This window comes from Halteromyces radiatus, assembly GCF_025201355.1.
Source record: "Halteromyces radiatus strain CBS 162.75 chromosome Unknown BX664scaffold_1, whole genome shotgun sequence".
Lineage (NCBI taxonomy): Eukaryota > Fungi > Mucoromycota > Mucoromycetes > Mucorales > Cunninghamellaceae > Halteromyces > Halteromyces radiatus.
In genome coordinates this window covers 1,026,502-1,042,760 of record NW_026251687.1, presented here as the reverse complement: position 1 = coordinate 1,042,760, position 16,259 = coordinate 1,026,502, and the positions used below count along the sequence as shown (strand labels likewise).

Sequence of the window (16,259 nt, the reverse complement as noted above, 5' to 3'; positions counted from 1 at the left end):
TGATAATCTAATCCCACGCATACAACCAACATGATAAACTTGAGTTATTGAATGTCCGCAAAAAATGAATGGGAGTAAAAAGAAAAAAAGCTTACCAACCCATGATGAATATTTATGAGGGGAGAACGGAATGGCACGGAAGAGAATTCAAGGCATAAAAGCTGTCTATTCATGTGAAGGAACCGAATGATTCCACATCTATCTTCCATTTCTACCCCGCAAACGAAATCCACTTAGTCATTGGCTCAATTTATTTCTTTACCTTTCCCCCACATAATTGATTACACAAATCATCATTTCCCTTCTACTAAAAAGATGGTTTGACTGACTTTTTTTTTTTTATTATTTGGTTGTCTTGATTTTTTTTTTTAACACACACAAAAAGGTTGGAAACTTAGTTTAAACCGCTTCAACGTTTTAGACTGTAAAAAAAAAAAATCACATATGAAAATTACCAAATTGGTTTTTTTTCTTTTTTGAATAAATAGTTCCCTTCTCTCCTTTTTTTTTTCTTCTTCTTCCTTTTTACCTTTTTTTTTTTTTCTATTTACTTTTTTCCTTTTTATCTTTTTAAAAATAATACCATGAGCAAGAACAATCAACAACAAAAGACACCTTTACTTACTCACTTGGTTGCCGGTGGTGCTGCTGGTTTTATGGAAGCCTGTACTTGTCATCCTCTTGATACCATTAAAGTCAGAATGCAACTTGCCAAGAATATTCAACGAAACGCTGCAGTAAGTAACTCATTATATAATATTATTCCTTCAATAAACTTATCTTTTTTTTTTTTTTTTAAAAAAAAAAAATAAGGGCAAACGATTAGGTTTCTTTGGTGTAGGTGTAAAAATTGTCAAAAATGAATCCTTTTGGGCACTTTACAAAGGTCTTGGAGCTGTTGTATCTGGTATTGTACCCAAAATGGCTATTCGATTTAGTTCCTTTGAATTATATAAGGAATGGTTAGCGGACGCAAATGGAAAAGTGTCAACGACTGGTGTCTTTTTTGGTAAGATGATGATTATTATTATGATCAACCTAGATCATGATGGGAATTTGATTGGATAGAAACTAGAGAAAAGTTATACGTGATTATTTTTAATGATTCATTATTTTTATTACTTATTATTATCATTAGCTGGTCTTGCTGCTGGTACTACTGAAGCTGTGATGGTTGTATCCCCTATGGATCTTATCAAGATTCGTCTTCAAGCTCAACGACATTCTATGGCTGATCCTATGGATGTACCAAAGTATAGAAATGCTCCTCATGCTGCTTATACTATTGTTAAAGAAGAAGGTTTCCGTGCTTTGTATAAGGGTGTCACTTTAACGGCTTTACGGCAAGGTATTTATTATTATTATTATTATTATTATTTATATGAAGATCGGTTTCATCTTATTAACTAATCCTTAACTATTTCTGTATCACTTTAGCCACCAATCAAGCTGCCAACTTTACTGCTTATCAAGAATTCAAATCTTACGCAAAGAAATTCCAAAATTTGGAAGAATTACCATCTTATCAACATTTGATCCTTGGTGGTGTTTCTGGTGCTATGGGTCCTTTATCTAATGCTCCTATTGATACCATCAAGACTCGTATTCAAAAATCAAGTGCTAAAGGTTCTGGATGGGAACGATTCCGTATTGTCACTACTGAAATCTATGCTAAGGAAGGTATCCGTGCTTTCTATAAGGGTTTAACTCCTCGTGTGTTACGTGTAGCTCCTGGTCAAGCTGTTACTTTTATGGTATATGAGAAGGTTAAGGCTTGGTTGGATATCTTTACTGGTAAAGTCAATGCTGAAGTCACTCAAATTGCCGCTCAAAAATAGAAGAACAAGTCATTCTCTTTTTTTTTTTATATATATACATACACTACCTAGATTTTTGCCCTACTCTTCCAACCTTCTTTTCTTTTCTTTTTTTTTTTTTTTTTTTTTTTTTACCTTATGATAGCTTCCCTCTTTTTTTTCTTCTTCCACCGATTTATTTCTATGTACTATATTATTCTCTATTTACCAATAAAGTTGTTTTTACCTTTTGTGTTTCCTACCTTTTTTTTTTTTTCCTTTCTTTGATCTAGATACTTATCAATCAAAAATTTGACAAGTACCAGGGAACAGGAATGAATACAGTCATCAATAAGGATAAAGTTTAATCTTCGGATCGAAAATAGTAATAGGCTCATTAGAAACTGTCATTCTTACTTATATGTTAGTTTCCTTTCCGGATATCATATGTTTATCGCATATATACTTTATTTGATCGGTTATGGAAGAATACAAGGGTTGATTGTCATATCACTGTAGATAATAAAAGTGAATACATAATATATGAATACTGGATGGCATAAAGACCTTCTCACTCTCTCCTGGATAAGTATTTTTTTTTTTTTAAGAAAAGGGTAGCTTGCGTGTAGGTTTGTAGAAAGTGGAAGGCTGGCTCTATTTCAACTCCGTAATCATTGATCATGAAATGAAATCATTCATCTTTTTTTTTTTTTTTTTTGACGATCAACATATCTTATCTATGTAATAGACAACGAACATTGATTCCCTCATTATACTCATCCTATTTATAACGTTTATCTTATAGAGAGCGAATATATCTTCTTGGTGTATTGTAGTTAAGGTAATCATACTCTTTTCGACGTCAAGAAAAGAATCAAGCTTTTTGGATGTGTCACTTGTCAATGTAAGTAATCTATGATGTTTGTTCAATAAGATATTGATGATATTTTTTTTTAATTCATTCTTATTTCTCTATAGCTGTCCACAAGAAATATGACTTGAACTACTTTATACCGTAACAGATCATCTTATCAATGTACTTTCATCATATGTGAACATCAAAAATCAATTTGGATAGTATAAATGATATTAAACGATAAAAGGTGAACTAGTAGATATGCTTTTTTTTCATGAAATAATAAAGGTTTTTTATTGTTCGGATTGGATCGGTTGTAAATGGATACCTGCGTTTTGTGTTTTTTCTCACACAGTAGTTTGTATCTTTTTGATTTGGGCAGTTAATCCCAAAATGTATAAAAGATTACATGTGTTCCCGCCTTTTTTCAGTGTAACCAATCATTGTTATCTTCATCCATTTTTTTTTTTTTAATATTTCTCTTCTTTTTCTTTCTTTTTTTTTTTCCTTTTTGTTCTATTGTGTTGTCTAATATGGTAAAGCTTACAGCAGAAGAAATCGATGCTCAAGATGCTGCTCGATTAAATGAATTAGGTTATAAACAAGAATTAAAACGTGAATTAACAGTAAGTAATAAAATAAAATAAAGTGAAGAATATATCATATTCATCTTATAAAAAAAAGTCTATTGGTAATATGGGTATGGCTCTTTCTGTGGTCTGTATATCAAGTGGATTGACTTCATTATTTGCCTATGGTTTGAATACTGGTGGTCCTGTAAGTTAAATCATTCTTACTATTCTTTTCTTATAAAAGATTCTATTCTATTATTATTTTATTATTATTATTATTATTATTATTATTTAGGTGGTGATGGTATGGTAAGCAAATAGAAAAAAAAAAAAGAAAGTTAATAGTCATTGATTCCTACTTTGTTTTTTAAGGGGTTGGGTTGGCGTCTGTTTCTTCACTGTTCCTGTTGCCTTGGCCATGGCTGGTATTAAAATAGAGGGACCAAAAAAAAAAGATTGGACAACTTATTGAAATTCTTTTTCTTTTTCTTTCTTTCTTTTTTTTTTTTTTTTTTTTTTTTTTTTTTTTTTATTATGAAGAAATTTCAAGTGCATATCCTACTAGTGGTGGTCTTTACTATTGGGCAGCTCAATTATCTTCACGAAAATATGCTCCTTTTGCAAGTTGGATGACGGGATGGTACAATCTCATTGGTCAGTTTGCCGTAACAGCAGGCATTGATTTTGGTATTGCTTTAATGATAGGTGCTTTAATCAACATTGGTACTGATGGAGCTTGGGCACCTACCGCTGGAAGTACTGTGGGCATTCATGTTGCTATTTGTTTTAGTCACGGTATTACTAATAGTTTAGGACCTCGCGTCATGACAACTATTAATAGTAAGTTAAGATCAAGTCTATAACATGAAACTCATTCTATTTTTTTTTTCTTATATAGCTATGAGTACAGTATGGCAGGTTGTAGCACCTGTTGTTATTTTGATTACCATTGCTTGTAAAGCACCTACTCATCAATCCGCTTCCTTTGTATTTGGTTATTACAACAATAATACTGGCTGGACAATGCCTGGATATGTCATTTTGACTGGTTTATTACAAGCTCAATTTACTATGACTGGATATGATGCATCAGCTCATCTTAGTGAAGAAACAAAACGCGCCAATATAGCAGCTCCTGTTGGGTAAATTAAAAAGAAAACAAAAATAAAAGAAATCATGACACTAATGTATTATTTTTGTAGAATGGTGATGGCTGTATTAGGTAATGATAAAATGCTTAACCTAGTGTGATATGGATGATATATTTATTTTTATTCCTTTAGTGAGTGCTGTAATGGGATGGTGCTTTATCATTGGATTTCTCTTTTGTATACAAGATTTCGAAGCGACTCTTCAAACCACAACCAATTTCCCGGTGATGCAAATCATCTTTGATAGCGTTGGTAGATCTGGTGCTATTGTGTTGATGGTGATTCTTATCTTGGCATGGTAATACCTTTTATTATCAACATCATCATTTTATTGCTATCATAGATGCTGATTTTTTTTTTTAATATTGTAGTTGGTTCTGTGGATTTGCAAGTGTTACAGCAAACTCGAGAATGATTTATGCATTTTCACGTGATGGTGCCATGCCGGGTAGTCAGCATTGGCATGTTATTCATCAAAAGACAAAGGTAATTAAAAAAAAAAAAAAAAACAGCAAGTATCCTATAGAATAAGATATCTTACTTATATATGTATGATTCGTAGACACCCTTGAATGCAGTGTGGCTCTCTGTTTTGATTGCATCTCTTCTTGGACTACCTTCTCTTGGAAATTCCACTGCATTCTCGGCCATCACTTCAGTAGCTACTATTGGATTATACATCTCTTACGGAATCCCTATTGTTTGTAAACTTTTGAATCAAAAGCAATTTACAAGAGGTATGTTTGAAATCATTTGGCTGGCTGAAGGTAGATGCTAATTACAATATATATCTTTTTTTTTTTTTTTGTGTTCACTCTAGGTCCACTTCATCTAGGTGTGTTATCCCCTGTTATTGGAAGGTAAAGAAAAGAGAGCAGTGTTATGTAGTGATTTTTATAAATATACTTACTTTTCTATCTTGATTCCTTATCTTAGTATTGCCGTGTTATGGATTATCTTTATCACTATTCTATTTGTATTACCGCCCCAATCTCCTGTTACGCCTATATCAATGAACTGTAAGATCCATTTTCTGTTTCCTTTTTTTTTTTTTTTCGATCTCAACTATATTTGATCTTTTATAGATGCCTGTCTCGCTATTGGTCTGGTGACTTTGGGTGCTGGAGGTAATATGAGGAAATACTACGATCCTTGATTATAAAAGTTTGTGCAATTCTAATGATGATCATCTTATATATATGTAGGTCGATTCGCCATTGATGCTAGAGTTTGGTTCAAGGGTCCGATAACCAATTTGGATGCTGAATTTGGACAAAAGAAACAAGTACAAGAATCAGTCGATAATCATGATGACATTCATGAAAAAGTAGCTTTAGAACCTTAGTATAATCTTCATGGATGAATAAAATTGAATCTAATATAGTTAATATCAGTGTTGTTTCTTTTTTTTTTTTTTTTTTTTGTGTCATCAGGGTGTTGTTGTCATGAGAATAAGTTGAAGTCTTTCATATATAATGATATCAATACGCTATTTGGTATTATTAATCTTTATTAATACTTCTTTCAAATAAAATAACAATAAATGGAATCATGGGATATACGTCTGCAGGGATACGGACAACAAAAAAAAAAGGAAGACTAGAAAAGTCAATATATACGCATGAATGGTCTGATAACTATAACTTTGCTCTATCATGAAGATAATAATGGTCCAACATATAAATAGCGGCATTTGCGATGCGTCGAGCCAAAAGATCATGACCTTGAGGAGAGAACCGTAGTCTTTGAGGTGATTCGATTTGTATGATATCCAAAGATGAGTGATAGGTCTGAGTGATGTATCCACCAGCAAAGTAAAGAGCATGTTCAACTGGGTATGGATGAATAGGTGAAGGGACGACATCAACCTGATGATTGTCTTCTTGATCCATCATCATAGCATATCCAAAAGAACCGTTACCTCGTAATAAAGAAACAGCAGATCCATGTCGATGCTGTTCAATTCGATCAGCCAAGTCAGAAATCGATGAATGTCGGATCAACTCGCGTTCATCCTTTTTGGTTGTCCTTTGTAGCATTGTTCTGTTTAATAAATATCCTAGTTCCACCATCCCTTCTTTGTGAGCTTGACCTATACAAAAAAAAAAAAAAAAAAAAGGTAAGTGATTTGCTTATCTTGAGTATTTAATCATTACTATATACATATGATGATCTGATTTATTTTATTTTTTTTTTTTGTGTGTTTACCATGAATATCCAAGAGTAAACCATATCTGTAGCGTGTTTTCACTTTATTGATTGTGCGTTGTAATACATCATGATATTCCTAAAAAAAAAAAAGAAAAATTGATAAGCATGATGATTGAAACAAAAGCAAAAAAGAGGATGACCTTCCACACACGCTGACCTTGAATGGATTCGGTACCTTCCAAGATAGATCTATTGACATCCACTTTTCTTCTGGCAATATTGAGTATGACCAAAAAAGGGGCAGCATTGTAATGGGACTGAATGAGATGAGAGATCTTGTGGGCGAGGGAGATGGTATAGGCATCTGCAATAAGATGACCATCAGTACGGTTGGGAATCGAGGATGGGAGTTGGTCACCACCGTGAGGGACGCTCAAAATCAAGGGGAGTTTGCCTTCCACCAATGTCACGTCAGGGGATACCGAAGAAGAAAATAAGGATTGTTGTTTCATGACAAGAGCATATGGACGTATAAAGATGAAAGGATAAACAACAACAACAAGAAGAAGAAGAAGAAGAAGAAGGATAAGAAAGGAAAATGAATAGAACTTGACTTGCCGCGACATCCTCAATAGTGTGTGGGGTTTGGAGAGGAGAATGAATGATGAAGAATAAAAAGATATCGTCTTTGTGGAGTCAAGCGAAAAAAAAAAAAAAAAAAAATAAAATAAAATAAAAAAAAAAAATTGGGACCTGAAATTTATTTTTAGAACGTAACACAAATGGAATACATAGAATCCAAGTTTTCAAAGAAGGAAAATCAAATAATATACACTACAGAATTTATTGAAGATCAAATACAACATTATAAATGGGGGGAATATAACAATCTATCAAAATCTACCATGTTGCTTGGTTATTATGAGATGCATCGGTCGAAACAGTGGGAGATACAGGTAAATCCAATTTGATTTGAAGGTTGTTGGCTAATGTTTGCCATTGACTGACAGTTTTGTAGTGGCGAGTCAATTGGTTGACTTGGTCAAGTTGAGATTTGGTTGTTGGGTATTGATGTTGTAAAGCTCCTGCAAATAAGGTCCATTGGCGTTGTACTTGTTTGACATTGGCTTGTTTTGAATGTAAAGTGTTATCAAATAAATGCCATCGAGACAGAACAGCTTGATCATAATGAGTTGTCTAACAAAAAAAAAAAAAAAAAAAAAATAGAAAGTGAGTGAAAGGAATTTCCCTTTGGTTTGTTTGACTTACCTCGGCTGCATAGACAAAACTTAACATGACCAACGCCATAAAGAACAAAGTATATATAGCGCGCATCTTCTTCAACATAAAAAAAAAAAAAAAAAGAAAGAAATAAAAAGAAAGGAGTGAATATAAATAACTTTTTTTTTTTTTTTTTACTTCTTTTTCAGGGCGGACGTTGATTCAATTTATCACATCTTGACTTTTTTGGGTTAACCATATTAGTTATTTTCCTTCGATCTAGTCATCGTAAATAATAATAATAATAATAATAATAAAAAAAAGTTAAAGAAAACGAATAGATCAAATAACTTATTGAGTGTATCATATGTAATCTATCCACTGGCATATTTGAAATGAAAGAAAAAAAAAAAAAAAGCCAAGAACTCTTGTTCTTTATGTTTTATCCTCCGACACTTGTGGTGGTATTCACCTCTCGCTTTTTTTTTCTATTTCCCTTTTTTTTTTCTTTCCTTGTTTTTTTATTATTATTATTATTTTAATACCGTACACAACGACCATATTGTAACGACAACAATAAAAAATGGCCAAAATAGTGGATAAAGCCATGTGGAGTGCTGGACCAGTGTTTATAGTTATAGCTATTGCATTAGTGGATATGTGTGTATTGGCTTACTATTTAGTTGTTTTTCCATACAATCACCATTGGTTTTCTGAAGACATAACTTTATTAGGCAAGCTAGGCATTATTCTGACTGTATTATTTACCTTATATATGATTTATTGTATTCATTTCCACTATTATATGGCGATCAAGACTCATCCTGGTGGCATGACGGATACTGTAATACATGGAACAGAAGACGTAAGGAAAAAAAAAAAAAACTAAAATATATAGTTATATAGTTTGGTTTTTTTTTTTTTAAAAAAAAACTATTTTCATTTTGTTTTAGGATTCAACACAATATACTTTATTACAATATGAAGAAAATGCTCAATACCCCAAGATATGTAAAAAATGTAAGCAAGAAAAAAAAAATACAATGTATTTTCTAAAAGATCTAATGAATCTTTTTTTTTTTTTTTTTTTTTTTTACTTTAGGTCATTTACCCAAGCCTGAAAGAGCTCATCATTGTAGTGTTTGTAATTCTTGTGTATTACGATTTGATCATCATTGTAAGTTTGATATATTATAGAAAAATACAAATATATTCAAATATCTTTTTTTGCATAAACAATCATATAGGTCCATGGATTCATAATTGTGTTGGCCACTATAATCATCGGTACTTTGTTTTGTTTATGACTTATATGGTTCTATCAGCTGCATACTTTGTTATATTTGGATGGCGTCCTTTTATCATATGTTTAGATATTGCAAATCCTGAAGTAAGTTAATAGATATTCCTCTTTTGGGCAATACTGATTTAATACTTCTATTTCCTTTTTTTTTTTTCTCTAGTGGCCATACTACTTTCCTCGTCCATTGATGGCTTTTGCATATATTTTATCCATATGTATGGGATTGGCTTTAGGTAAGAGTAATGAAGATAATAAAAGAAGCCCACATTCTCATTCATGCTTTATTTGATTCTTTTTTTTTTATTCACGATAATAGGGGCATTATGTGCATGGCATTACTATTTGGTAAGGAAAAGATGGAATCATGATCACTAAGATAAAACTAACATCTTTTTCTTTTTTTTTTGTATGGTCGTATTGATTAGGTATTGACAGCACAAACCACTGTGGAATTTTACAATAATTATTATGAAAAGGGGATTGCCAAAAGTCAAGGAGAGGTAAATGATAGAATGATGCATTGGGACCAAAAGAGAATAAGTTGACAATCTTTTTTTTTCTCTCATTATTTTAGATCTTTGTCAATATGTATGATTTTGGGTATCTCGAAAATATTAGAAAATTCTTCAATATTGGCGAAAAATAGTAAGTGGAGAACTGAAATAAAAAAAAAGGGTATGTTTCATTAGACTGATCTTTTTTCTTCTTCTTCTTCTAAAAAGTGCTTGGTATACAGTGTTTTATCCTATTCCTATTCCTCCTCAAGTAAGTTGAAATCAGATGAAACTATTTTTTTTTCTTTAAAATGTTTATTCATTGATACTCGGTTGATTATAGGGTAATGGTCGTCATTTTGAAAAGTGTCAAGAATTTTACTTATTACCGGAAACTGTTCAACAAGATGCGATTTTGGCCAATCAAGCTGTACAAGATTTGGAGGATGTCAAGGATCTTTAAATTTAGCAAGACCGAATGGTTAGGGATATGAGGTTGATGTATAGTTAATTAGAAGAGTTACATTTGTATAGGCTTCATTATTTATTATTATTATTAGTTTTATTATCATTATCATTATTATTATTATTATTACTATCATTACGTTGTACCAACAATAGCATTTTTTTTTTTATTCTCTGTTTTCGTTTGCATCTTGTATTTATTCATAAATATTCCACCTTCAATTTTTACTATACAATAAAACTACTTCTCTATATATGATATCTACTTTTTTTGAGAAACGACTGCTTTTTTTCTTTGGGTCACATTTTTAAGGGTTTGATATAGGCAAGACAAACGATTGGAAGATGGTATAGGGACTTCAACTTTGGATTTCTGTTTGTGGTTGAATGATAATGATGATCTATGCGTTGTGGATGAGATAGAAGATCGGCCTTCGATTCCATTGGGATGACAAGAGGAAGCATGTTGTTGAGAGGAAATGACGGGTGAAGTGACAAGTGGAGAAGATGGAAAAGGACGATATAAAACGATGCCTTTTTGATAGGCAAGGATGGCCAAAGGTAGATCATCTTCATCTATCTTTTTTCTTTTTGTCTTTTTTTTTGAAGAAGGACTTGAATGTATGTATGGTTTTGTTGGTAGAGCCATAGCAAAGTCATCATCACACGGGTAAAAGGAAGTTTCTCTTTTGATGGACATGATTAAATAATAAAAAAGAAGGATTTTTTTTTTTTATGTTTTACTGATGAACAATGGTCAAAGAAGAACCTTATATATATGAGCAAGAAAAAAGTAAAAATAAAAAGAGCCCGCTTTCATGAATTAAAATGGAAATCAAAAAGAATATACTTTGAGTCGGTAGAAGAAAAAGAACCTGCATAAAGTATAAATATTTGTTCATCATGTTTCATTCTTATATTGTATAACATGCGCGCGAACATTCCCCGGTTCTCATTGTCTCTACTGTCGTCCTCTAAACTAAATATCATCTTTTTACTGTTTGATTCATACACATAAATACTCTTTAAAAAAAAGTGAATTTTTTATTGATCATAACAAAGTAAAAAAAACAAAACAAAAAAAAAAAAAAAAAAAAAAAACTAAACTAAACTACATTTTTTTTTGTATTATCCTTGAGAGAATCTTCATGTTGTTTCAGTACATCGATAAAATCTTCTTCCAAGATCACCGCACCAGAGCCAGAGCATCTTGCCTTTTTTTGAAGTTCCACACATAATGTATCCATATCAAACATATCAATATTCGGATGTTCTTGTAGCGTTTCCCACATTCGGTCACATGGTATGGTTTTTGCGCCTTGTTCAATTCGAGGGTCGACTTGATGGTTGAATCGACCAGTTTCATTTTGTGCAAAGCCCATTATTTCTTGATGCTGATCATGCAGATTTGTTGTTGTTGTTTCTGATATGTGAGGAGGCAAATATGTTGTTAGAGAAGGATGATCAAGTTGAATGTTGTCATTACTGCTGTTATCATCATTGCTGTTATTGTTGTTATTTTGTTGATGATCATCATATACTCGTTCATTTGATAGATCATATAAAGGTGATGATGGTGTCATGGAAGAGGAAGATGCTGAATAAGGAGATGAGTCCATAAATGGAGAAGAATGCCATTGATTGTTGGTTGGTGTTGTTACTATTGCTGATGAAGTTGTTGTTATAGAAGAAGAAGGATCAAAAGGTGATGGTGCTTCATTTGAATCCACTGGTGGACTAGTAGGTAAATGCCCGGAATCAGTTGTTGTATCTACTGGTAACTGAATACCAGCTTCTCGTAACTTTTGAATAGATCGTTCGAAAGCTCGTTCGGCACCTTTAAGAGTATAAATTTCGGTTTCCATTTCTTTTACACGTTGATGTAATAGTTTATTTTCGTCTTGTAAAGTCTTCATTTCGTTGATACGGTCCTTTTCCAATTGAGCCACTTTTTCTTCTAATTCCTTGACATAGCGTTCTTTTCGTTCCCTAAATGCTCGTTGTGCTATTCGGTTTTGTTCCTTTCGTTTCCTTTGTAGTTCACTAGGTGACAGCTAAGTTAATTAGGTGGAAAGAAATGATTTCAGTATATGGTTATGTTTATAAGCTTCTTCTTCTTTTTAATACTTACGTTTGATTCATCATCAGTTTGTTTGTTTGTCTGTAAAAGTGTATCTAAAGTAAATTGAGAAAAGGTTTTCAATATTGGAATGACTATATATAGTTAATTATTATTATTATTATTACCATTATCACTTCCACTATCTAAATAAAAAAAAAAAAAAAAGAAAAGAAAAAGGAAGATAAGAAAAGAATAAAAATGAATACAAGTAGACTTACGAAAATGTTTAGTGATAGCATTTGGAAAATCTTGTAAAGAGTCCCATTTTCTCTTATCAACTTCATTTGTTAAGAGAGTTTGAGGCTCTATTGTCAAGTTATCAAGCCAGTTTTGTTGATTAGTAAAGTTTGGTTCATTCATAGTTGATAAGTAAGAGAATAAAAAAAGAAAAGAAAAAAAAAAGAAGAAAAGTACTGATAATTTTTTTTTTTTTATTTGTTGTCCTTTTCCTGTTTATTTTAAATAACCGCAACGAATGAAAAAGAATCTCATTTTGAGATGATTATTATGCAATTCATTTTACTCCGAGGGTGTAAGTATCTAGACAACAATGGGAATTCTTAAAAAAAAAAAAAAAAGAAAAAAGAAAAAGGAATTGGCTGTTCATTATAATTTTTTGTTACCAAGACAACATGATTGAAAAATATGAAAAGTATTTCCATAAGGGGTCTCAATGAACGTGAATATGCTGTGTTTCAAACCAGAAAAAAACAACAAAATTAGGCTTCTTGCAATTTTATTTTTTTCTTTCTTTTTTCTTTTTACTTCAATTTTTTTTTTTTGTGTTCTTTTTCTCCTTTTGATACCTCTTTTTATATATATATATATATATCTATATATATTACGTACATATACCTTTTTACATATATATATATATAGATATATATATATTTATATATATACATACAATTTCAACCATGATGGCAATGGATATAGATATCCTTGACTCTGTTGAGGTAAAACTTATTATCGTTATTATTATATAAATGTTTTACTAATATCTATTTATTAGACACCTTCTCCTTCACCTTCTCGTTCAATATCTACTGGTGGATCTTCTCGACCCATACCTTTTGCTGTTTTAAAGGTACAATTTAAACGTCTCGTGGAACAACATCAGGAACGAAATAACAACAGACCTGGCGTCATTGCAACAAAAGATCTTTTAATGGTGATTGACGCTTATGAACAAGAACATGACGTTATACTATTGACTCCACTTCAAAAAAAGGCAATACAACCTTATACTTTAACCACTCCCGACTTGGAAATGACTCCCGATGATATCTTGAATTTACTTAAACTGGTCTTTGCACCATCTCCTACTGCATCTGTCTCAGCTCCTACTTCTAAATTATCTACACTTCCACGTACTTCTGCTCCTCTGAAACCAAACAGTTCTACTACTTGGAAACGTCGTCTCTCTACTGCTAGTATGAATGCTACACAAACCATCACTACTGACTATGATCACAGTGTAAAAACAAAAAAAAAAAAGAAAGAAGCATCTATATTTTTCTTTTATAACTTTCTTATATTTCTTCTCTCTCTCTCTCTCTCTTTTTATCTTACTTAGACAATGATGGATACTATGGATGATGGTCCCGAGCCATTGGGTATTACACAAGAGGAAAATTCAAACCAACAGCTGATTTCAAAAATGGATCAAGATGTAAAAAAAAAAAAAAAAAATAAGAAAATAACTAGCATGATATTCGCCATAGTCTTATTACTTATCATTTTTCCTTTTCTCTTTCTTTTACATAGATATCAAACGATAGCGATGATGATATGGAAGATGATGAATTCGCTCAATGTTATCGTAGATCTCTTGCTTTGACACAAAGATTGAAACTTAGTGAAAAAAGTCTGGCTTCTATGACACGTGACAATGAAGATCGAATTCTTGTATTGCAAAATCGAGTGGACGATATGACCAATCAAGTCAATAAGCAAAAACGTGAACTTTTAGAATACAAGACAAAGGAAATCAATAGTTTGGAGCAAATCAGTATGGTAATGAAATCCAAAGAAAAAGAAAAATTATTCTGTCTTTTTGTATTATCGTTTTTTTTTTAAAACTATATTTATATTCAAAATAGCTGGAATCTCATATTGATACTATTCAACAATCAAAAACTGATCAAAAACAAGTTTATTTATCCATCAAAACGTTATTTGATGAAAAATGCGGTAATAAGATGATTTTTACTCCTTCATAAATATTTTATACACGTGATTATTAACCATTGAATAACATTTTTCTATATATATATATATATATAATAGGGGAAACTCAGAAACTTCAAGAATTACTCAAGCAAAAGGAACTCGATTTACAAAAGGCAGAAGCTTTTCTTAGCAGTTTCCATCATGAATTTATGCAACTTACCGAAGAACGAAATCGTTTAGAATCACTACAAAAGGATTTGGAACGAGAATTAGCAACATCACATCATACTCATACACAGCTGGCTGAACAACGATCAGAAAATGAACGACTAAAACAAGTCATCGATAGTTTGAAATGTGATTTGGATCAAGCTCGATATGAACAACGTTCTTCTGGTTATATGGATACTTCAAATTTGATCGAGGTAAATAACATGTCTATTGATATAAGTCTGTGTGTTGATCTTTCTTTTTCCGTATATGTATTTAGTCTTTGGAAGCAGAATTGGAAGGTCAATTGCAATTGAAGGAAAATGAAGTTGCAAAAGCTTTAGAAAAGGTAAAATAAAAAAAAAAGATTTGATAAGAGAGGGAATTGTATTTTTATTCAACTTTTATTTTCTCCTTTCAATTAAGATTCAACAAATGCAACAAACTGAAGAACGACTGAAATCTGCAGAAAATGAAAAGAATTATTACAAGTCACGAGCAACTGAGGCCATGGAAGATCTTGACAGAGGTATATATATGTTACATTCTTTTTTGTTACTAATCCATCTCTTTTCTATAGTCAAGGATGAATTATCGCATTTGAAAAAAGTGTTGGAATCCGAAAACAGACTTTTGGTGACAGAATTAGCTGATTTACAAACAAAAAACAAAGAAGGATTAACACGACCGTTATCAATGGATGATTTTACTACCATGGATATCAGTACAACTATCGAACCTTATATTGCAGCATTACCGATCAATGCCAACAAAGAAGAGGAAAAAGATAACAACAATAGTAACAACGATAGTACTAACAAGGAAAATGTAGTCAAAACACAATCAGGATCAAGATCTATCAACAAGAACAATCGATCAGTAAGATTTTCACAACAATTGACAGATGTTTGGTCTCAATCACGTATTCGAGGAAGGAAATTAGATATGGGAAAGAAACGAGGTAAAAAAATTAAAAAGAAATAGAAAAAGAAATAGAAAAAGAATATTTAATTAACTAATATTTTTTTGATTTTTCTTTTTATAGAAGTATTTGATCTACACAATGTAACACAAAATTCAACATATTCATGTATAGATATGATTTATTAATATTTATTTTTTTTCTCTCTCTCTCTCATATTTAGGCAACTTCTGTAGCAACAGCTACTCTTCATCATCAACGAAATAACAGCTTGACGATCAATAGTAGAACAACAACAATGAATCGACAACAAAATGACAAATTGATTACGAGTACAGCTACATTTGCCATATATACCCTACTTGTGTATATCTTTGGGATAGTGACATCTACTTTTTTGATTGAAAATGGACCTCCAGGTAGTTGGGAACAAGCTCTTGTAGCTGCTGCTAGTCAACAAGGTGGAGGAAAAAGCAAGTTATTGGAAATTCTTCTTTATTGGATTGAAAAATTACTTTTTGAAGGCGAAGGTGTTCCATTATCCTGATTTCTTTTTTTTTTTTTCATTACAATTTATTTTATTATTTATCTCACACTTATTCTTATTATTCTTATTCTTATTATTAAGTATTGTTTTTATCATTAGTTTGTTCTCATTCAAAGCCTTTTTTTTTATTATTATTATTATTATTTTTATTCATCATTCATCGTACATATATTCCCTCGTATTATTATGATTCAGTCCTTTCCAGTACTATCCATTCCTTCTTTTTTTCTTTTCAAGTCCATACCATTCTTTTATTGTATTCTTTCATTCTTTTCCC

At 31.5% G+C, this 16,259-nt stretch overlaps 7 protein-coding genes across 7 annotated transcripts; 4 read left to right on the top strand and 3 right to left on the bottom strand.

Moving 5' to 3' along the window:
- Nucleotides 1-463: 463 nt before the first annotated feature.
- Nucleotides 464-1,936, top strand: BX664DRAFT_319743 (mitochondrial carrier domain-containing protein). The gene is made up of 4 exons (XM_051542997.1): nucleotides 464-737; nucleotides 814-1,009; nucleotides 1,139-1,348; nucleotides 1,438-1,936. Exons 1-4 carry the CDS (start codon nucleotides 585-587, stop codon nucleotides 1,836-1,838), a joined length of 960 nt encoding a protein of 319 aa, XP_051404423.1. The 5' UTR covers nucleotides 464-584; the 3' UTR covers nucleotides 1,839-1,936.
- Nucleotides 1,937-3,115: 1,179 nt separating this feature from the next.
- BX664DRAFT_319742 (amino acid/polyamine transporter I) lies at nucleotides 3,116-5,763 on the top strand. The gene is made up of 14 exons (XM_051542996.1): nucleotides 3,116-3,278; nucleotides 3,337-3,429; nucleotides 3,520-3,533; nucleotides 3,597-3,649; nucleotides 3,765-4,064; nucleotides 4,123-4,366; nucleotides 4,427-4,446; nucleotides 4,508-4,673; nucleotides 4,747-4,861; nucleotides 4,938-5,112; nucleotides 5,196-5,235; nucleotides 5,312-5,394; nucleotides 5,461-5,502; nucleotides 5,581-5,763. The coding sequence occupies exons 1-14, from the start codon at nucleotides 3,186-3,188 to the stop codon at nucleotides 5,718-5,720; spliced, it is 1,578 nt and encodes a 525-aa protein (XP_051404422.1). The 5' UTR covers nucleotides 3,116-3,185; the 3' UTR covers nucleotides 5,721-5,763.
- Nucleotides 5,764-5,848: 85 nt separating this feature from the next.
- Nucleotides 5,849-7,098, bottom strand: BX664DRAFT_319741 (uncharacterized protein). Its single transcript, XM_051542995.1, has 3 exons — nucleotides 6,727-7,098; nucleotides 6,584-6,662; nucleotides 5,849-6,467 (listed from the first exon to the last, which is right to left on the bottom strand). The coding sequence occupies exons 1-3, from the start codon at nucleotides 7,036-7,038 to the stop codon at nucleotides 6,013-6,015; spliced, it is 846 nt and encodes a 281-aa protein (XP_051404421.1). The 5' UTR covers nucleotides 7,039-7,098; the 3' UTR covers nucleotides 5,849-6,012.
- Nucleotides 7,099-7,273: 175 nt separating this feature from the next.
- Nucleotides 7,274-7,873, bottom strand: BX664DRAFT_381503 (uncharacterized protein; the record flags this gene model as incomplete). The annotated part of the gene is made up of 2 exons (XM_051548968.1): nucleotides 7,274-7,723; nucleotides 7,796-7,873. 2 exons carry the CDS (start codon nucleotides 7,871-7,873, stop codon nucleotides 7,427-7,429), a joined length of 375 nt encoding a protein of 124 aa, XP_051404420.1. The 3' UTR covers nucleotides 7,274-7,426.
- A 398-nt stretch (nucleotides 7,874-8,271) lies between these two features.
- On the top strand, nucleotides 8,272-10,263 carry BX664DRAFT_319736 (DHHC palmitoyltransferase-domain-containing protein). Its single transcript, XM_051542994.1, has 10 exons — nucleotides 8,272-8,612; nucleotides 8,701-8,767; nucleotides 8,850-8,924; nucleotides 8,995-9,137; nucleotides 9,211-9,283; nucleotides 9,367-9,395; nucleotides 9,476-9,550; nucleotides 9,625-9,695; nucleotides 9,773-9,815; nucleotides 9,888-10,263. Exons 1-10 carry the CDS (start codon nucleotides 8,331-8,333, stop codon nucleotides 10,005-10,007), a joined length of 978 nt encoding a protein of 325 aa, XP_051404419.1. The 5' UTR covers nucleotides 8,272-8,330; the 3' UTR covers nucleotides 10,008-10,263.
- An 847-nt stretch (nucleotides 10,264-11,110) lies between these two features.
- BX664DRAFT_319733 (uncharacterized protein) lies at nucleotides 11,111-12,591 on the bottom strand. The gene is made up of 4 exons (XM_051542993.1): nucleotides 12,350-12,591; nucleotides 12,257-12,274; nucleotides 12,141-12,184; nucleotides 11,111-12,063 (listed from the first exon to the last, which is right to left on the bottom strand). Exons 1-4 carry the CDS (start codon nucleotides 12,489-12,491, stop codon nucleotides 11,116-11,118), a joined length of 1,152 nt encoding a protein of 383 aa, XP_051404418.1. The 5' UTR covers nucleotides 12,492-12,591; the 3' UTR covers nucleotides 11,111-11,115.
- Nucleotides 12,592-12,903: 312 nt separating this feature from the next.
- BX664DRAFT_8030 (uncharacterized protein) lies at nucleotides 12,904-15,965 on the top strand. Its single transcript, XM_051549744.1, has 10 exons — nucleotides 12,904-13,087; nucleotides 13,144-13,608; nucleotides 13,708-13,803; nucleotides 13,899-14,147; nucleotides 14,234-14,324; nucleotides 14,421-14,728; nucleotides 14,794-14,862; nucleotides 14,940-15,042; nucleotides 15,094-15,474; nucleotides 15,559-15,965. Exons 1-10 carry the CDS (start codon nucleotides 13,049-13,051, stop codon nucleotides 15,621-15,623), a joined length of 1,866 nt encoding a protein of 621 aa, XP_051404417.1. The 5' UTR covers nucleotides 12,904-13,048; the 3' UTR covers nucleotides 15,624-15,965.
- The last annotated feature ends 294 nt before the right edge of the window (nucleotides 15,966-16,259 follow it).